This window comes from Spinacia oleracea, chromosome 5, assembly GCF_020520425.1.
Source record: "Spinacia oleracea cultivar Varoflay chromosome 5, BTI_SOV_V1, whole genome shotgun sequence".
Classification (NCBI taxonomy): domain Eukaryota; kingdom Viridiplantae; phylum Streptophyta; class Magnoliopsida; order Caryophyllales; family Amaranthaceae; genus Spinacia; species Spinacia oleracea.
The window spans coordinates 91,516,135-91,535,837 of NC_079491.1; the positions used below are offsets into that span (position 1 = coordinate 91,516,135).

At 39.8% G+C, this 19,703-nt stretch overlaps 1 protein-coding gene across 1 annotated transcript; it reads left to right on the forward strand.

The window, feature by feature from the left end:
* Positions 1-7,097: 7,097 nt before the first annotated feature.
* LOC130461695 (uncharacterized) lies at positions 7,098-7,412 on the forward strand. The gene has a single exon (XM_056829866.1). It carries the CDS (start codon positions 7,098-7,100, stop codon positions 7,410-7,412), a length of 315 nt encoding a protein of 104 aa, XP_056685844.1.
* The last annotated feature ends 12,291 nt before the right edge of the window (positions 7,413-19,703 follow it).

A 19,703-nucleotide genomic window follows, 5' to 3' on the forward strand; every position in this document is an offset into this window, starting at 1 on the left:
AGGCCGAACACACAAAACATTGTTTAAAAAAGCCATTGTTTAACAAACACAAATTTTAAATTTTTTAAGGAGGGGGGACAGAACTACTCCTGATGGTCTGCTGGGCCTGCATTCTCCCCTTGTTCGCCATCCCCTGGTGCCGCCATCGTCTCGACATCGGGGCTGGTTGCAGTGGCACCCTCCTCGACGTCTTCTTCATCGCTAACGGCACCAGGGGGATATAGTCCTCGGGGAATGCAGTGTTGAACTGAGCAATGTCTTCGTCAGGAGTCCAGTTCACATGTTTGCCCGCCTTAAATTCCTCCATTATCTCGGCCTTCATTTTCCAAGTGTAGTAACCAGCACACTCGTAAATCCTCGGCTTGACTTTGGAGAGAGACGTCTTCAGCTCGTCGACCTCAGCAACCAGCGACTCCTTCTCAGCATTCAACTGTGCGACCTCAGCAACCCCCTTCTATTGACTCACCTGCAGCGCCTCAACTCTTGCTGTCGCCTCCTTGGCCACACCGCCAAGGCGATCAGCCTCCTGCTTTTCCTTCTTCATGCCATTCTTCAGTTTTACTATTTGATCTTCTAACATGATGACATGATGAAGTGTGGCTAAAACAGATTGCAGGGCCTGTGCGAAAACGAATTATTTAAAGTTTCTAAAAAGACGAGATGAGGATGGCAGAGGCGAAGAAATTTACAAGAAAAATCAAACACATACCCTCCATGCATCCGAGACGCTCCCGGATCGACGGCATCCAGAGACGATCGACTTCTGGCCAAAGCTGAACCCGTGGTGCATCTGCCGACCCATAGTCGTCAGGAAACTCCACCGCAAGCTTCCTCTTCCGAGATGGAGGCGGCAGCTTTTTCTCAGCAGGCAGAAGCGAGCTGGTCTCCTCCGTCACCGTGGTGTCAGTTGAAGCCTTTGGCGGCCTCGGTGGTGACAACACAGTGATGGGTTTGGCTCGAGACACACTTCCCAGTGACTCCAGCCTCTTCCTCAGCAATGCATCCGCGGATGGGGCCTTGCCAGAGCGTGTCGACGGGCCAGTACCTGTTGATAGTATTTATTTGACGACTCAGTCTCGTCACAGCAGTTGTAATTTGCATTTTGTATTAAAAAGGGCGACGAACCCAAACAAAATGTAAACTAACCCTAACCCATGTTTACCTGTTGATGTCGACATGTTCGTAGGTTCAGAAACTTCTTCTTCTTGTGAAGGCTCCTCGCGTTCGAACTTGAGGCCGATGAAAGCTCTGTCCGTTAGAGGGACCCCCAACAGCACAACAGTCTTTTCTATGGCTTCGGCACCAACACCAACTGTGTCGAAGGATGCACCTACAAAAACACAGAAGTGAGACAAAGTCAAATCAACAAGCCCAAAAAACACCAAAAACAAACAAAATACCTCTAGCCATCCACTCCCCCGTCAAGAAGTCGAAGTCGGGCCCTAAACTAGCCAACTCCACAAAAAAGAACCGACCCATCCACCCGCGGTCGTTCGACTTGTCCGCACCAAGAAGAGCCTCCCTGTCATCCTTGACATGCAACAAGTACCTACCAGCCCCGTAATTCTGGACCTTGTAGGTGTACACAAGGTCCTCAACCCAGAACTCCATGTCCAGTTTGCTGGCCAGGTGGTCGACCAAGTGCATCACCCTCCAGACCTGCGGCATCAGTTGCGCCGGCGGCACCGCTAGTGCCCTTAGAACTCCTCGCACCAGTGGCGAGAAGGGATAAGTATACCCAATTCTGAAGGGATACTCGTAGAAGCACACCCAGCCGTCCGATACCCAATCGGCCCGCTCGTCGGGCTGCGGCAAACGAATTACCGCCGACGGAGGAAAACCACACTCCTCCCTGAGCGCCTCCACATCCTGCTTCCCCCAAGTGGCCGGCCGAGCATTCTTTTTGTCTAGAATGTGGGTAGGGCTGAAAATCGGCCCCTCAGTCAGATCGCACTCCACCACCACTCTCTTGTTCTTCGCACGGGTGGATTTCGTCCCCATTCGTTGCGACATGAAAGGAATCGAAGAAAGATAGAAGAAGAGAAGAAGAAGGAAGCCGAGCAGTTACCTGGAAAAAGGAGAGAGAAAGAGCGCCGATCATTTTTTCTGTGAAAGAGAAGAGAGAGATTGCAGAAGTGATTGCGGATGGTTGGAAGCGCAGTCCTATTTATTGGCGCAGATGGACGGTTGACGTCTCCAAGGCAAAAGTCATCATGATCTTGACGCCGTCAGTGTTGGGGAGGTTAAGAGGCGGTTTCCGTTTTTTCCTTCCGTGAAACCCATTTCTCGTTTTTTGAACCTCCCGGAATAAATTCAAAATGGGTTTGGGGACAATTGTTAGGGGGAAAAATACCCTCTTGGTGACGTGGGCATACATGGCAAGCATTGCTTACGTGGCTGCCAACAAGGCGCAAGGTGGCATTAATCGAACGGCATTCCCAACTACTGGGCTCAAAACGGCCGTTACAAACCTTTGATGAAGCCGGCCTTCATTACGTATTTATTATCTAATTATGGGCAATTATTCCATAAACGTTACATTCTTGTTATGAATGCCTATAAGATGACTTAGTCTTGTCTATTTTACATACATGATTTCCGAGTAATAAACCAACAATTATCCTATGCTATTACATCTTGCTCTCACCATTTTCAATTATCTAGCTCGATCGATTGTTAGCACCTTCATAAAGGCAAGCTCGTCTCTAAGTCGAATTTGCCCAAAACACTAGTGTCATGAGTTTACATCAACCTAGGCCAATGAGTAGTATGGGGACGACTCAAGGATGTATCCAAATAAATTATATGGCCATTATACTAATGGTGGTGTAAGAGCAGGTTTTGGAAATAATGGGTATGACGCACGTGGCAATGGCCGTACGTGGTTTGCAGTTGATAACAAGTTCAAGAACAAGAGTCGAGGTAATGGTTTCTTGAGTTATGGCAATGAGAACATGGATGGGTTAAATGAGCTGAACAGGGGCCTCAGAGCGAAGGCGTCTAAGAACATAAGGATTGGAAAGGGTAGACATCGTAGAACTTTATGTAGTTTCTGTGGCATGATTTGGATTGGTTGACTCAATTCTTTTCCTTCGTTTACTTGGATAAATTTCGCACTTTGGGAGGTACGGGCTAAGTATTTCATGGCTCGCTCTTTTCGCTCTCCCTTTTCTTTTTCTTTTTAAGTATTTCATGGCTCGCTCTTTTCGCTCTCCCTTTTCTCTTTCTATTTTTTTCTTTTTGGCATGGGATAAATTTTTTTATTTGGGCTAAAAGATAGATGGTTGTGGTCTTTGAGTCACGAGGCGAGACCGAGTGAGCCTCATTTGGTAGGCCTATAGTGGACCTTTAACTTTAGTAGGCCTAGGGTGGACCTTTAATTTTAGTTGGCCTAGGGTGGACCTTTAAATTGTCTTACTTTGCAAGCGTATTTAGTTGTTTCTTAAAATGTGCAAATAGCGTAGATTTAAAATGTTGTTTTTACCTTATTGAAATTTAACGAAAGAATTACATCAAAAATAATTTTTTTGCTTCTTTTAAGATTCTAGTTTTCGGGATTTAATTGGAAGTTGTGATTTAGACTCGAACTTTCATTAATTTTTCTGATTATAACCCGTGTAGGAATATAAGGAGGTGGCCTAGACTCAAAATAATGACGTGGCGTAAGCCTATAATACTTGACCAAGCAACTTTCAGACTTAGGCTAATTGGACCATAACTTTCGTTGGTTAACACTTTAGATTTTAATCCGTAGGTGTTCATTTGTCATGCGCCGTTTTGCTTAATGTTGGCAAGGTAGTTAGTTGGGGAGATCGAATTTTTATTTTTGCAAGACTAGAATCATTAGTGCGGCTTCCCTCTTAGTGTGTATTGCTTTACCCCGATGGTAGCTTTATCGCATGCCGATTTGGGTATTTTCATGGTTCGTCATGTTGCATTCATGGAAAATCTTTTAGTCCGTACTTAGGAGTATTTCAAGGAGTGAGTGGCTCGAGAGGACTATGATAGTCGTGACCCAATGTGATCATAAGCTTTGAGGCCATTAATTTTTGCTAATGGTATTGACACCTTAGGTTAACTTTGGGGGTTGTGCGACTTATGGGGGAATGATTTTCAGAATGTGACTGTTTCCATTTTGTAAATACTATAATATATTCTTTTTATTGGTGAGAGAGAGTATTGAGGCCGTAGATTCTTAGCAAGGGATGACAATTACATATGGGTGCTTATTTATTTAAATGTTAGGAAGGGAGACTCAATATGGTTTAACCTTTTAACTTGCAGAACGACACCAATCATTAGGACCGATTCTACGGATAAGACAACTAAGACTTAGGATTTAGATTGTACTTTGGCATAGCCTAGTCTAGACTTGGATTTATTTTTCATTCGAACATTATTTTTCCTTGAAAACTCTAATTGAACATTATTTTTTGAATACTTTGCCCATGTGACATTCAAGGTCATTTAATTAGCATGCTCGGTTTTGGTGCCGGACATTGTCGTCATAGGAGGCCTAATGACTACACAAAGAGTTGTTTATTTTATAAGTCGTTCTTTAGAATTGAGTGCCTTTTCGTACGCCCTTGCAGCAATTTTCACGAATTTTCTTTTACTACTACGTATTTTTTATGCGCGGGCACCGAGGCTGATGTGCCTGACCAAAAGGCCAGGCAGCAACTTCAGCGCCCAGCGATGGGCGTGAGAATATTTGGCGCCCAGCCAGGGGCCCTGAAAATGTGTCCCTGACTGGTACTCGTTTTCTGTTTGCGTCTACTTTTTGTTTATGCGAATTTGATTTTGCGTGCTTTCCTAATAACGTCCTTTACGCGTTGTGCAGCGTTTGTGGGATTCGTTACGGGCCATCCCGAGCGTCGCTTATTTTTGTGGCGATCGTTCGGGTTTGCGGAACACGTATTTTTGGTATAACTCTTTGGCCAATTGGTTTATGAATGTTTGGGCAATTTTTAAGGTCGTTGGTTTTCTAGCATTGTTTGTCACACACGATCACATATTTCGCTACACATAACTAACATTACATCATGAGGCAATAATAATATGTCATGTAATTTATGATAGGCTTCTATGGGTAGTATTTGCGCCTGGCTTGGTACCGCTTCTATCGCAGATCCAACACATGCCCCGGTCGAGGTAGTGCCTTCAACAGATGAATTTCGCCCAAGAGGCCAATCACGATGTAAGCCAAGGGGGCATACACCAATGAGAGGGACCTAATGGGCGAGCGATTGGGTTTGGGACGGGTGTACTACTAGCGAAAGTGCCGAGTGGAAAACATTCGAAGCGTATGCACACCTCGGTTGGCGATGGGTATCCTTAGTCCAAACTCCCTGAGGGAGCCAAGATTCGTTATGCGGTTCTGTCCGTTCACATTAATATGCTGATTTTCAGGTCATCCCAACTTGATGGGGAAATAAACGCGGGGTAGGATCGTTTCACCCTTCGGCTATTTTGATTACCTACGAGCACGAGTATTTCCTTCACTATCCCCAGTGGAGTCGCCACTATGAGGGGGTCGAAAAAGCACGAGGCTAATGCGTGACCTCGTCCCTCGTGGGTGTGACGTTTCTTTTTGTCAAATCAAGTGTAATTGGATTTCCTGTGAGTTTACACCCAATTGACTAGTAATATAGGAGTCGCCATTCAGTTTTTAACGACAATGAGAAAAACTGACAAAACCCGGTTATCGTGACATAAAGGGAGTGCAATTATGTTTGACCACGACGGCCATAGGTTCCCTTGTGATCCCTGGTGTGGGGATCTCTCAACATACACCCGCAAGGTAGAGATTGAGGGTTCGGGGGACTGTAACTACCGAGAGGAGTACTCGCTCGTCGATAACTCCAGAGGCAGGATATCCTTACTAGCTCAGCATAAATAATTGAAGGGACATGCGATAACTATTAAACTATTCTGAGTTGATTTTAACAATATGCACCATATAATACTAGATCGATCGCGATTATCTAATTTAGATTGTTTTAAGGGACCTAGCATGATAATCCAATTTCCCAAAATATTATCTTTATTAGGAGTGATAGAACAATCAGATTTAATTAGTTTAACAGTTTATATAAAGGGCGAGGAAACCAATTAAATCATGCGAAGGGACATATTACGACGCACCCTTGAGAGGTGTGTCACGGTTCTCAGAAAACTAACCACTTTGACTTTGCTATTTCTCCTTTTATTTAACGAATCTCAAGTTACGGGACAAGATACGTTCTGTTCGATTTTTGGATCGATTGCGACAGAACGCGTGATCAATTTCGCAGCGTGAGGCTTGGGCTTAGGGGTTGGAGTCAATACTCAGAATATGAATTGTCCGTGTTCTTTTCACGTCGAATTTGGGGCTATATTTATAGAAAAGAGTTCGTGGAAAGATAGAATTGTAGAGCTCTAATCCAAGAAGAATTAGGAGAGAACACGTCCCAGGTATTTTCAGCGCCCAGGGCTGGGCGCCGAAGATTTCGGCGCCCAGAGCCAGGCGTTGAAAATAGGGTTTGGGCCGTTTTCTTTGTCAGATTTGGACTCTTAGAATCCGGAGTGTTTGAGACTTATTCGAGTCTTTTAGTGCGTATTAACTTTACGACGGAATGCGTCTGGGCCCGTTACGAACTCTAGGCTCGTTAGGATTTTAATTAATACGTAACTCTTATTTTCGAATCATATTAGGAATAGCATTCCTCTCGCAATTTCTATCTCATTTAGGATTTATGTTGGAGTGCAACACCTAATTCTGACAGGTTTCTATCTTTTATGACTTGCCACTTATAACAACTACCCATTACGACAGTTACTATTTTTAGCAGGTTTCCATAAATAGCAGGTTTCTATAAATAGCAGGTTTCGGGTGAAATGAAAAGGGTGATTGAGATTCGTTATTTTATACGAGATGCGTTGCCAAGTGGAGATTTTATGTTCTCATCATCGAACCTTCCCTTTCGGGAATGGGGACAAAAGTAGGTGTCTACAAATTGGAGCATCGGGCTATGTGGGCCATTAAAACATTGAATTTCGAACTTTCTTGTGCGGGTGAGCTGCGTTTACTTGACTTACATGAGCTTGAAGAGCTAAGAATGAATGCATATGATTCGGCAAGTATCTACAAGGCTCGTTCTAAGCAATATCACGACGCCCGTATTGAGAAAAGAGAGTTCAAAGAGGGAGAGAAAGCCCTCCTCTATAATTCTCGTTTGAAGTTATTCCCGGGTAAGCTCAAGTCCCGGTGGAGCGGCCCATTTGATGTTGTGAGAGTGTTCCCACATGGTGCGATTGAGATTCGGGGAGAAGATTCCGGCCCCTTCAAGGTTAATGGTCATATGCTCAAGCACTATTATACGGGTGACTCTCTTGGTTCGTTTGCTATCATTGACCTAAAGGACCCCACATGAATTGGGGGGGGGGGGACCGTCAAGCTAGTGACGTTAAAGAAGCGCTTCCGGGAGGCACCCCGCGGGTTTTGTGCATATTCTTAGTGTGTTTCATTGGTGTGGGTTCAAATTTTCCACCATTGCCTTGCTCGTTGATCTTTTGGTGAGTTTGTTTGATTTTTCGGTTCTTTGCGGGACTTGCTCCCATGACATCTCCTGTAATATCTTTCTATCTCACATGCATTCTTTGGGCGTGCATATTTCTTGTGGGGAATTTGGTTGGATGGGTAGTTGTGCCCCTCCTTGTTTTGTTTTAGGCTTTGAGGACATGGCCTAATTCAAGCTTGGGGGAGATTCTATTGTGTGGTTACTTTGTGATTGTTCATGCCAATGAATTCATGCATTTGTGTGCTTTGTAGATACTTTTAATGCTTTCTTTCCTTAGTTTCTTTGATTTTAGTTTCCTTTTTGTTTTCTTTTGTTTTAGTTTCCTTCTTTTGTTTTCTTTCCTTTTTCTTTCCTTTTTCTTTGTTTTCCTTTCCTTTTGTCAAGGCAAGTTTGTCTAGCTTTTAGGACTATTCTTGATTCGGGCATAATAAAAATGGAACTTGTAGTTTAGAATGCTTTTATTCCTAAGTGGTAGATGTGTATACGGTTTTGAATGTCTTGGTTCGAGTCTAGTATTTGGGTGTTAAGGTAGTCGGTTAGAACTTTGGGTAGCATGAGTCTTGAACCCTTGGTTTGTGGTAAGACGGTGTCGTTCTCTCTAGTGACTTGAAACCGGAGAGGGTAGTATTTGCTCCCATTTGTGAGGATCATGTTCATTTTAGCCCAAACACAAGCATATATTTTTGAGTGGCATGGATCCTTGGCTTGACTTTCCCATATCCCGGATTTGACTATTTCCTTCCAGAGACCGCGACCGAACTACTTTAGGGGACGATAGAGGCATTTCTTTTGGAGACTATTTTTCTTTTCTTTTTTAGTTTAGGACATTATTTTCTATTTTTTTCATATATTTTTGTTTGCATTTTCCCCCTTGATAGCCATTTGAGCCTTGCCCCTTCATTTCTTATAAGCTCATTTCAAGCCTATTAACCTTTGTTTTATTTTCACCCTTAGAAGTGATAGTGAAGCTTTGTGTTATTATGCTTGATATTTTGGATGATTATGTACATGATGAGGAATGATTGTTTTTGGTTAGAATGACAAGTTTTGGAAATATGATGTATATAGTGAATAAAAGGCAAAAAGCGAAAGGAAAGTTTTGAAAAAGCCAAAAATAGAGAAAAACAAGGCAATGAGAAAAGTTTCATTTGAAACACAAAAAAAGAGAAAATCAAATCAAGAAAAGTGCAAAAAGAGTTTTAGTTTAGTTTTGTTGTTGAATAAGCTTGGGGGTACCCCAAATAAGTGGTATGAGTTTGTTGTGGTTCGATTTGCTTGAGTAAATTCATTTTTGCGCTTCACTTTAGGATTGAGCACCAATTTCCAAATTTGCTCCACGCCCTTACCCCTAGCCTATACGCTACGCCACAAAAGCCCTCTTGACCCTTTTGAGTTGAGTCATTGTCGATGGAGGGAGGAATCAGTCAAATTTATGGAATGGGATTGTCATGCTAAGATGTCGAGTAACCTTCTCTCCTCTCTTGCAATTTTTGTCTTTTCCGGCGCCTTCGCGGCGTCACGAGAAGCTATATTTGAGGGTGAATGGGATCTGGAGAGTTGACGCGGTAAGATCGGTTGAAGGGGGATAGGCAAGTGCGAACCCTTAGTTCTCTATGCTTCATACTTTGAATCCTTAACTCGACTTAGGACATTTGTTAGCGTGCATTCAATTATTGATTTAGTAATATTAGCATTCTTTGTGCTCGTTCCATATTAAAAGTCCGTTTCCTGGATTTTGTAGTTTATTTTACTTCATTTTCTTTTCTTTTCTTCTCTTTTCTTTTCCTTTTTTTCTTTTTCTTGGTTTGTTTTCCTTTTAGGTCTTGCCTTGATTAAGTTTTTGGAAGAGTTATGGGTTGTTCTCTTTGGAAACCCTTGCGAGATCCCACTCGCCCTCATGAGCGATTGTGGGGTTTGAAGAGCTTGTTGCATGCGCTTAAATGAAACAGTGATTCCTACGAAAGTGAGTTAGGTTGTATATTCTTGTAGTTCTCGTTTTTGTAGTTTTTAGAATCTAAATAATGTGCTCATTCTTCCCTATTCTCATGCTTAGTTTGCTAGGGACTAGCAAACGCCTAGCTTGGGGGAGTTTGATGAGCGGCATTTATGTCGCTCTAAGCTTAGGTTTTTGTAGTATTTTATGATGATTTTTGGTAGTTTTAGATAGCTTTTTTTTGCATTTATATGTCCTTATTCCATCATTGAACTTTTCGGGGAATTATTGGAGAAAGATGGAAAACAAGTGGATAATAGCTCGAAGCAGGCCCGTGCGATCGCATGGAAATTTCGTGTGTTCGCACGGGTCAGAAAAAGTTGGTTTTGAAGTCAAGCAGACTGTGCGACCGAGTTCCAGATCTGTGTGTTCGCACAAAATCACAAAATCGATGCAGGAACTTTCCAGTTTTGCGTGCGCTCGCACGCCATTTCAGCCCGCTCGCACAGAATCTTTGTGTGCACACACAGGATTCTCGTGCGAGCCCATGAAGATTTTGTGGATTTTTTCTATCTCAGGGCCGTGCAATCGCACGGAATTTTCGTGTGTTTGCACGGTACGAAAGAGATAATTGTCCCTGAGCCTGTTCGCACAAAATAGTTGCTTGCTAGCACCGGTGTGATCGCACCTGGGTCTCCGCGATCGCACGGCTGCGCGGGCTGGCACTTTTTGAGTTTAAATTTTCTAATTCTAGGGAACATATAAATAGATTTTTAGATTTTATTAAAAAAACATTAATTCATAATTAGATTTTTCAGCAAATTAGAGAGGATAGTTCCTAGTTCTTCAAGCTTGGTAGGAGAGAGAAACTTCAATTTGGGGAAGCTTCAACTTGTAATTCTCTTTAAACTCTTGAATTATTTTTGCAATTTCAATTCAATCTTTAGTGCTTTGCTATTCTTCTTGAGTTTTTTTATTGTTCAATTGCTTTGATGTTAATTTTTGTTGATTCTTATTTCCCATTGATTCTCAATTGAATTCTTAGTTTCTTGATTCTTTAATTCAACTTTTCAATTCAATGTCTAGTTGCTTTGAATCCTTCATTTCCTTAGTTAAAACCAGGAGTAGTGAGTAGTTTCTAGTTAGGGGTAGGAGTGAAACTAGGGCTAAATTGGGGGAAATTGAAGGATGATTGTTGATTATTGATGTGATTAAATTTGATTTGATGCTAGGAATTCCATGTCTAGTGAATTAGTAGTTGCAAATGCTAGTTTAATTAGGATCTATTGGAGTGCTTCATCTTGATTTGAAAAGAGATTGTGAATCTCTATGATGCATGTTAAAAGTAGGTCTCAATTGCGAGTTGTCTAGTCCTAGGGTCATGCGAGAGCTTTTATTAGATTGGAGGACTTAGCGCGCTCTATCCGAGAGGTGGCGAGCTCGTCAATAGTTGCTTTTCCCCTATATGTCAAGTCATTGCATCGTAATTGTGTGATTAGCCTTTGTTCTTTCCCGATTACCCTAGTCTATCCCCAATTCCCTAACACTTTCCTTTATTTGCGAAACTTGTTTGATAGCTTAAAATTATAGTCGATAATTCAAATTCAAACTCCGTCCTAAACTAGCTTAACAATTGAACTCACTTTACTCTGTTTCCTTGGGACGATCCCTATGCTTGCCGCTATAGTCAATATAGCCGGTTAGTTAGGAGTTTACAAATTTTGTTTCATAAGGTGCGTTTCATTCAACGACGGAAAATACCTTTATCATGAACACGGTTTAAGTTTCTTAGGTGTAGTCAATCTTTTTCTAATGGTTGTATACTTCTATCAAAAATGGTTTGTTAAGTAATTTATTTTTTTAAGCAGTTGAACCCGTTTAATTTTTCCCTGAATTCTATATAAGAAACCAAACTTATAAAGGATTTTATCACGTAAAGAACAAGCGGCGAGAAAGTCATTTTTCAATTTAAACATGGTCTAAGAACTAATCAATACACATTCTTTTACACTGGTTCGTACCAAGATAGTGAATAGTAATTACAATTATTGAAAAATATTTTGTTTCATATATGTAGATGTCCGTTTTTTTTAGTTAGCCAACATATTGTTTCCATTATATATGGAAATGACCAAAGGAATATTTGATACTGACCAAGGTTTCAAAATATTTGGTTTCAGATCTTTAATTCCTTTATATGGTAATGATCAATCCTCCAAAACATTTGTAATACATCTTGAAATATATACGTTATTTGTTTTAGATTAATCGGTAGCTATTTTTTGAATTATTTTGTTGGTTGTTAGTGGGTACCTTAGCTGAAATTGTAATTTGAATTATTTAGTTGTTAGTTAGTAATTATATCATGAACACTTTTGATTGTTGGTAGTCACCATGTTAAGTAGAAGGTAATCACCCTGCATCCTTAGGTTATTTACAGTATACTGTGTGTACCTGGCCATTACTAAACGATGACATGGTACCAACCAGGCATCAAACAGTTCCGTCAAATCACGACCTGTTCACATATTCCGTTTGTGGAGCCCACATCATAGGGTTCTAAGAGTTTTGGCTCCTGTTTTCGATCCGTCTACCTCTATTTAAACCGTTGTTCCATTAACAAACCTAGCTCAAAAACAAATTCATCAAATTCCACAAATTTAATCAAGTTGTCTTCGAATTTTCCAATTAAAATTCCTTAACTAACAAAATTCGACAATTTCCCCCTGTTATCAGCATGGTTCGCGTAGTGAAGCAGGTATTTTTTGAAAATCTTAAATTAGAGTTCTTCGTTTATAAAATTTGGGGGATTCTTACTCTGGGGTTTAAAGGTCAATTAATTGTTGCAGGTTGATGGACCACGGGATTATTGTTATTGTGGAGCTCCTGTTTCAAGGCTAACTGCTTGGACTCATGACAATCCAGGTAGAAAATTCATTGCTTGCAAGTACTATGATCAAGAAACGGAAACAAGGAGATGCACATATTTCTGGTGGCTAGATTTGGATAACACTACATGGCAGAGGGATGTCCTTAACCAGCTCTTGTTGGAAAAAAGGGTGATGAAAGTCGAGATGAATGCTATGAACAAAGAGATTGAAGAGTTGAGGTACCCGAAAATGAGGTTCATGAATAGGAAAGGGGGAGCAGATCATATGTTAATATTCATGTGTTTCTTCATGTTTGTAGTCATTGTAGTTGCATTAGTGGTTTTATTCAAGTAGAATTAAGATGTTGTTCGAGTATTCTTAGGATAATAGTTCCATTAGTGATTAGAATTTAGGATGTTATGTTCGAATATTTTTGTGTAATGAATTACCTTTCGGTTGGAATTTCAAATTGTAACTTTCCCATTTCGGTAAAGTCACTCATAAAACCAGTCAACTTTCCAAATTTTCAAGGATGGGTGGTGAAAATATGGTCAATCTATAGTTATATCGGGAACGAAGTGATTTTTTTCCAAGTTATGAACTCCGACGAATCAAATAACTTAAAATGGTACATATTTTAGGAATAATTTTGTTGTTAACTAGTGGGGTACCTTATCCGAAATTAAATTCTCGAGTCATTCATGGGGTACCTACACTTATTTTACTTGGTAGGTGCCAAGATAAGACATGGAAACTACCTTCATGTTGTGTAAACCACCTGGCTATTACCACGCACTGATATGGTAATGACGCATTATTTATATGTAAACATTTGGCGACGTGTTAATAGATTATAGTTCGGTCTTTTTTGAACAACCATGTATGTATTTCCTGAGGGGCACGGTTTTATTTTCTGAGGGGTGGTTACTATTTTTCTCAATGTTTTTATTTGATGACGGCCATGTCTAAGTTGGTTGGTTTTTGAAATAACCTTTTTTGTAAGCGGTTGAAACCGTTTTCCGACTTCTATATAAGAAACCAAACGTGTAAACGATTTCATCCTGTAAAGAACAAGCGGCAACAATGGCGTTGTTCAAGTTCCAGCATTTTATTCTGTTCTTTGACAGTGAGAGAAATAGAGAGACAGTGGTATGCTAAAGTTTGCCCTAACTTTGCTTGTGATTATGCAATTATTTCCATGTAATTTTTTTTATATGTTACTGTTGTTTGTGATGGCTATTAACAATTTTTTGCGTGTTTTACAAGAAGTACCGTCCAACTTCAGTTATACGATGCGTGACATTGTTAGTAGAAACATGGATCATGGGTTCCTACGAATGGCGCATACAACAAGGAGGTGGCACGTGGATTTGTGGCGTTCCAAGGGGAACGTGGTTATCGGACTTGGATGGCAACAGTTCGTTCTTGATTTGGATATCAAGAATGGAGATTATATATATTTCTATTACGCTAAGGATGGGCGATTTAATGTAAGGGTCTTCAACGAGAACAAGGTGGAGAGGTGGTTTGTAGTGCCTGAAGACGAAGACGACGTTGGACCTGCAGGTGAAGATAGAGATGGACTTGCTGCCGAAGATGGCGTTGGACCTGCTGGAGAAATTCCCGCTGCAACCCCTGTCGCTGCACCCCCTGTCGAGGATGTCGCGGCACCGCATGCCGCTGCCCCCCTTGTCGAGGATGCCGCAGCACCAGCCGCCGCTGGACCCCTTATCGATCCAGCCGATGCACCCCCTGCACCTATTGCCCAATAAGTGTGTGTTTACCGTATCCCCATTCAGTGTCTGTATTCCGTATCCCCATCAAGTGTGTCTGTTTGTGTGTTGTGTATAACAATTAAGTGTGTGTAATATGAATCCCCAGTAAGTGTGTGTATTTCGTATTCCAAGACAATTAAAATTTAGTTTTTGTATTCCGTTAATAGACTTAATTCCGTATGGGCAATGTTTGAATTCTGTTTATAATGCATTGTGTAAAACAACTGCATGGCCAGACTTTTAACATGAAATTTTGCGTTGTTTACATTTGTGTACAGTCATATAGAACAATTGAAGTTGTTTTTTCTGTAACTACCGTATCCTCGAAGGGTAATTACCAACTGAACATGAATAGGACTTGGAACTAATCAATACGCATGTTTTCCTCCTGGTACGTACCAAGAGAATAATAGGTAATTCTACATATGGAAAATATTTTGTATTCCGCATTTTAGTTAGCCAACATTTTTCTTGCATTGGATATGGAAAGGAAATTTGGTCTTTTACCACCTAAAAAAAAAATCTGAATTTGTGTTTTACCACCTAAAATTCTCAAACTTTTATTTTACCACCTAAAAATATAAATAAAAAATTAATTATTACCACCTTTTAACGGCAAAGTTAACAACAAAGTTAATGACAACATTCGCGCGTGGAGCCCACAAATTAAGCTTCTCTTTACCCAAATTATGTGATTATCTTTTTTTACTCTTTCTTATTCAATTTTCACCTTCTTATTTACGATTCTTAAATTCTCACCCCCCCCCCCTCCCCATTTTTGCACTTCAAATCTCCAAATTAATCAAATTACAAACTCATATTATATAACATGCTTAAAACATTGTGGAATTTAATAACGGATATACTATACTAGCCGTTGAAGTGGGTTCAAAATGACCAAAGTAATATTTGATAATGACCAAGGTTTCAAAATATTTATGTTCTATATTCTATTGATAATGACCTAGCAATATGTTGACTACTATATGTTTTCCACTTACCACTTTTCCACTTACCACGAAATTACTTGGAAATGACAAAAAATTTCTACGACATCATGCAATACTTACGATATTTATGTAATTGTTTAATAGGTAAATTATGTTTGGAATTATTTTGTGGTAAGTTAGTAGTTATATCATGAACACTTTATAATCATGGTAGTTATCATATAAGGTTTAAAGTGATTACCTTCATGTTTCCTAGGTAATTACCTTCCGTTATCCCAGGTAATTACCATCTATAGGTAACAACAAAAATTACCTATAAATAGTTATCATCAATAGGTTATTATTATTCAACATGTACAACAACAATTTTTAATATTTTTCGAGGGAACCCATCAAGATGGGAGAACATTTATTATTATTAATAGGTTATTTATCATCAATAGGTTATTATTATTCAACATGTACAACAACAGTTATTAATATTTTTTGAGGGAACCCATCAAGATGAGAGAACAGTTATTATTATTAATAGGTTATTATTATTCAACATGTACAACAACAATTATTAATATCCAATTTATGGCAGTTATTTTCTAGTTATTCTTTTTGGTTGTTTGATTTCGGTTTTAGGAAAATTAATATCCCCTCTATGGGTAATATTTTTCCTATAAATAGGGTACGCAGTTCGTACATTTTAATAACTCGTATATCATTCATCGTTCAAACATCAAAAAAAATCAATGGATCCCTCATTCAAACCACCCCCAAAACCCCAAGACATTCATCCCATTAAGAGGGCAAATGACGAAATCAAGCAGGCGAAGAAATTGCTACGTGAACGCATATCCGATAGGACAACCAACCTACATTGGGAAGGAAATGACAATGATTCAGAAACTTTGAAGTATTTGCTCGAACGATATGATGAAGCGGAGAAAGGAATTGCAAAAGTGAATAAGGAAATGACAACCAGCCTTAAAATTTGTGAGGAAGAGAAGAAAAGGTTAAAGTCTGATCAAAGGAATTTGTTCACGTCGCTGCACAAGGCATTACACATTGCAAAACGCCCTCAACTTTGCGAGTATATCAAACAATTGCTTGCCCAGTATGATACAGTGGAACAACGGGTGATTGAATTGAATCTAGATATTGAACCTATTAAGAGCACTCTATTTGGTTGTTAAATTGATTTGTACGTTGGGTTCAACATTTTTATGATCGAGTGTGGTTGTTTCTATTAGTGTTTATAATTATTAAAAGTACTAACTTGTGTAGTTGTGTTTGTGATGATTATCGTATTTGTAAATGACTATCTATGTAAATATGTAAACGTATTTGGTTGGAATGAGTATATGTGGTTAAGTTATTACAATGACCATTGTTTAACGGTAACGAAGTGGTTTTTATCAAAGTTATGAACTCCGCCAAATCAAAAAACTAGTAACTTTGCGCCTTGTTTACATTTGTTTGTAATCGTGCAGAATTGAAGTTGTTTCTTCGGTGACTACCAAGCCCACGTTATAGGTCCAAGCACTAATCAATACGCATCTTTTAGTCCTGGTAAGTACTAAGATAGTAATTGGTAATAGCCTATCTTGCAAAATATTTTTGTTTACATCTTAATTTCCCTGTTAATTTTGCTAACATTTTGCATCGATTCTATCCGAAGTAATATCAAAGGACTGTTTGACACACTCCAATGTTTCAAACCATTTCGTTCTATGTCTTAAGAAGCCTTAATAGAAATTAACTTCCCGAGTGATTCGCACAGTTATTTCTCTTGGTAGTCACCTACTCTAGATTATGGTAATGACCAATTACCCATATGTTGTGGATACTACCTGGCTATTACCATGCTGTGATATGGTACCTTCTAGGCATTACGTATATGCAACACCATACCAATTACCTTTCTGTATCCCCATACTAGTAACTTTACGCCTTGTTTACATTTGTTTGTAATCGTGTAGAATTGAAGTTGTTTCTTCAGTGACTACCGAGCACACGTTATGTAATTACCAACCTATTTCGAATAGGTCCAAGCACTAATCAATACGCATCTTTTAGTCCTGGTAAGTACTAAGATAGTAATTGGTAATAGCCTATCTTGCAAAATATTTTTGTTTACATCTTAATATCCCTGTTAGTTTTGCTAATATTTTGCATCTGACCAAAGGACTGTTTGACACACACCAAGGTTTCAAACCATTTCGTTATATGTCTTAAGAAGGATTAATAGACCAAGATGAAATATATATGTTTGAGGAATAACAAACATACAGAGGTTCTTTACAAAAATGAAATATATATGTTCTGTAAAAAGTTCGTTCTTCCTCCTTGCTTCAGAAGCCAAGTTGTCTGCAAGTCTATCCCCTTCTCTTGGTAGATATACCATCTCTGGTTGGATCAAGAAACACAAGAGTTTCCTGCAATTTTACAATATTGAAGTTAACATTCTCTTTTATTGGTTTATCTCCTTGATTTCAAGGATTGTATCAGCGTTTCTCTTATTAAACCAGATAAATTTTGTATCAATAAAACCTAAATAAATGAAGTTACAATGATGCGTACAAATCACCAAGAACTAATCAACAATGTTTTTCATGAAATGGTTCGTCAGTAGAGATGTTCCCAAATCAGTCCACATTTCGATTTTTCCCATAAATTTACAATTAGCATATGCAACAGAAATAAAGAAGAAGGGGGTTGTGTTTACCTGGACAACTCCATGGATTGCTCTGGGATCCTTCGAAACTACTGAAAAAGAGTAAACACCCGAGTTCCAAAGAATGATGATACCATCCGCGACTCCCACTGGGTCAACTATATCAAAAGAATTGAAAGGTAACCCCTCAGCAATTTCTTCAGCATTGGACCTAGACACCCTAGTTTCAGTAATGATGGCCATTTCTGGACCATGGTCGCTCATAAGCTACATAAAGTCCCTGGTAAACCATTTTCTTGCTATCCCTCTAACATTCCATAGCAGAATCGACATAGGGGGGTGAATTGGGGGTAGCCTTGCTAACTCTTTCCTCGTATTGTAGGAGCAATTCTTGTCCAAAATCACCATCTTCTTTAGATAAGGGCTGAACTTCTCGAGTCCGTTGTTCTTGTTTTTTACTCCATACATTGTTTTCCCATTCTTCCTTGCTTACCCCCAAGCACAACACAGGGACAACTTACTTTCCTCTCGTTCCAGTAGAAATAGTTTTACATTGTCTGTCCCTGCCTCCCATTCCGCCATTCGCCAATCCCAAGTAATAACAACGTTTTTCTTTCTATTGGAAGCATGGGTTCTGGATCCGATAGAAAATGGAGTTCCCATGGAACTACCAAGGGTGAGTACTCTTTTTTATGTTGTGTCATCCACCATCTCAACAAAATCGCCGCCACTTCGCTCATATCCTCTGCATCCTGTAGATTTGTGATGTGTGCTGGAACTAATCTCCCCGATTGTTCTGGGTGCACCATCTGCATATCGGTCGCAAAGTGTGGTGCTTTATCTGGATTAAGAATATAATCCCTCATCAATCCGGGCCATACTCGGCCCCATTCACCCATAATTCCCTGGTAATAGAAGTTTTTCAAATTTATCTTCGTCGGCGGGTGGGTCTGCGTCGGTGGTGTCCTTGTTGTAATTGAGTTCTCCTGGGTTTTGAGGATAAGGATTTGAAATGCAGGTGGAAAGGGGAAAGGGAGATACTCTGCAATTCTGTAGGGTATTTCCGGTTCTGAACAATCCATCTTCACTGGTTAGGTTTGTTGAGTTCGTATTTAGCGTGTGTTGAAGGAGTGAAATGGTGAAAACGGCTTGTTCTGTTTCAAGTGGAAGGTGGATAGTGGAAGGTGGAATGTGAAAATTAGGTTACAAACCATGAAATCAAACACTTCGTTTTGTCCTTTTTCTAACCTTGACCAGTATACTATGGTTTTAGGTCGTTACCTTTCGTTCTTTTGGTAGTGACCATCTTACATAAATCTACGACGCTTCAAATGTATTTAATGAACTGAACGTTTAAGTGTACTTCCCGATGTTACATCTTTCCAATGTACTGTTTCCCCATGTACTGAGCCCCCTTCCACTCGATGAATCTCTATGAGACCCAACAGATCCCCTCAAAACATTCGTATTGTATTTTTCCTAACCTTGACCCGCATACTAGGATTCTAGGCCGTTACCTATAGCCTTGACCAGTGTACTATGATTCATAGTACGCCCAATAACTGCTTTTATAGCCTCCTTTAACGGTGCGACGTTTTGCTAGCATTAAAGCGAACTAATTCTCAAAGGAGCAGACATAATCACTCATGTTCTGAGGAATGGTTCTAATCACCATTAATGAGAACTACTTATGACATGACTTTAATCTCTTAAAGTGTTTTCATGGTCAATCCGATATAAGATCCAATAAGTATCTATGCAAAATATTATGACATCCAGTCAATCTAGTTCAAGAAACTGAACTACAAATCTACTTGCAATATAATCTTCATTAGTCATTGATCGTCCACTTTTCAATGGCCTGGATTAAGGATCCTTTGTGACTTCAATATTAAAGTTCACTTATGGGTGTTTCTTTGTCGAAGAATCCATCTTGACATCCCATTTGAAT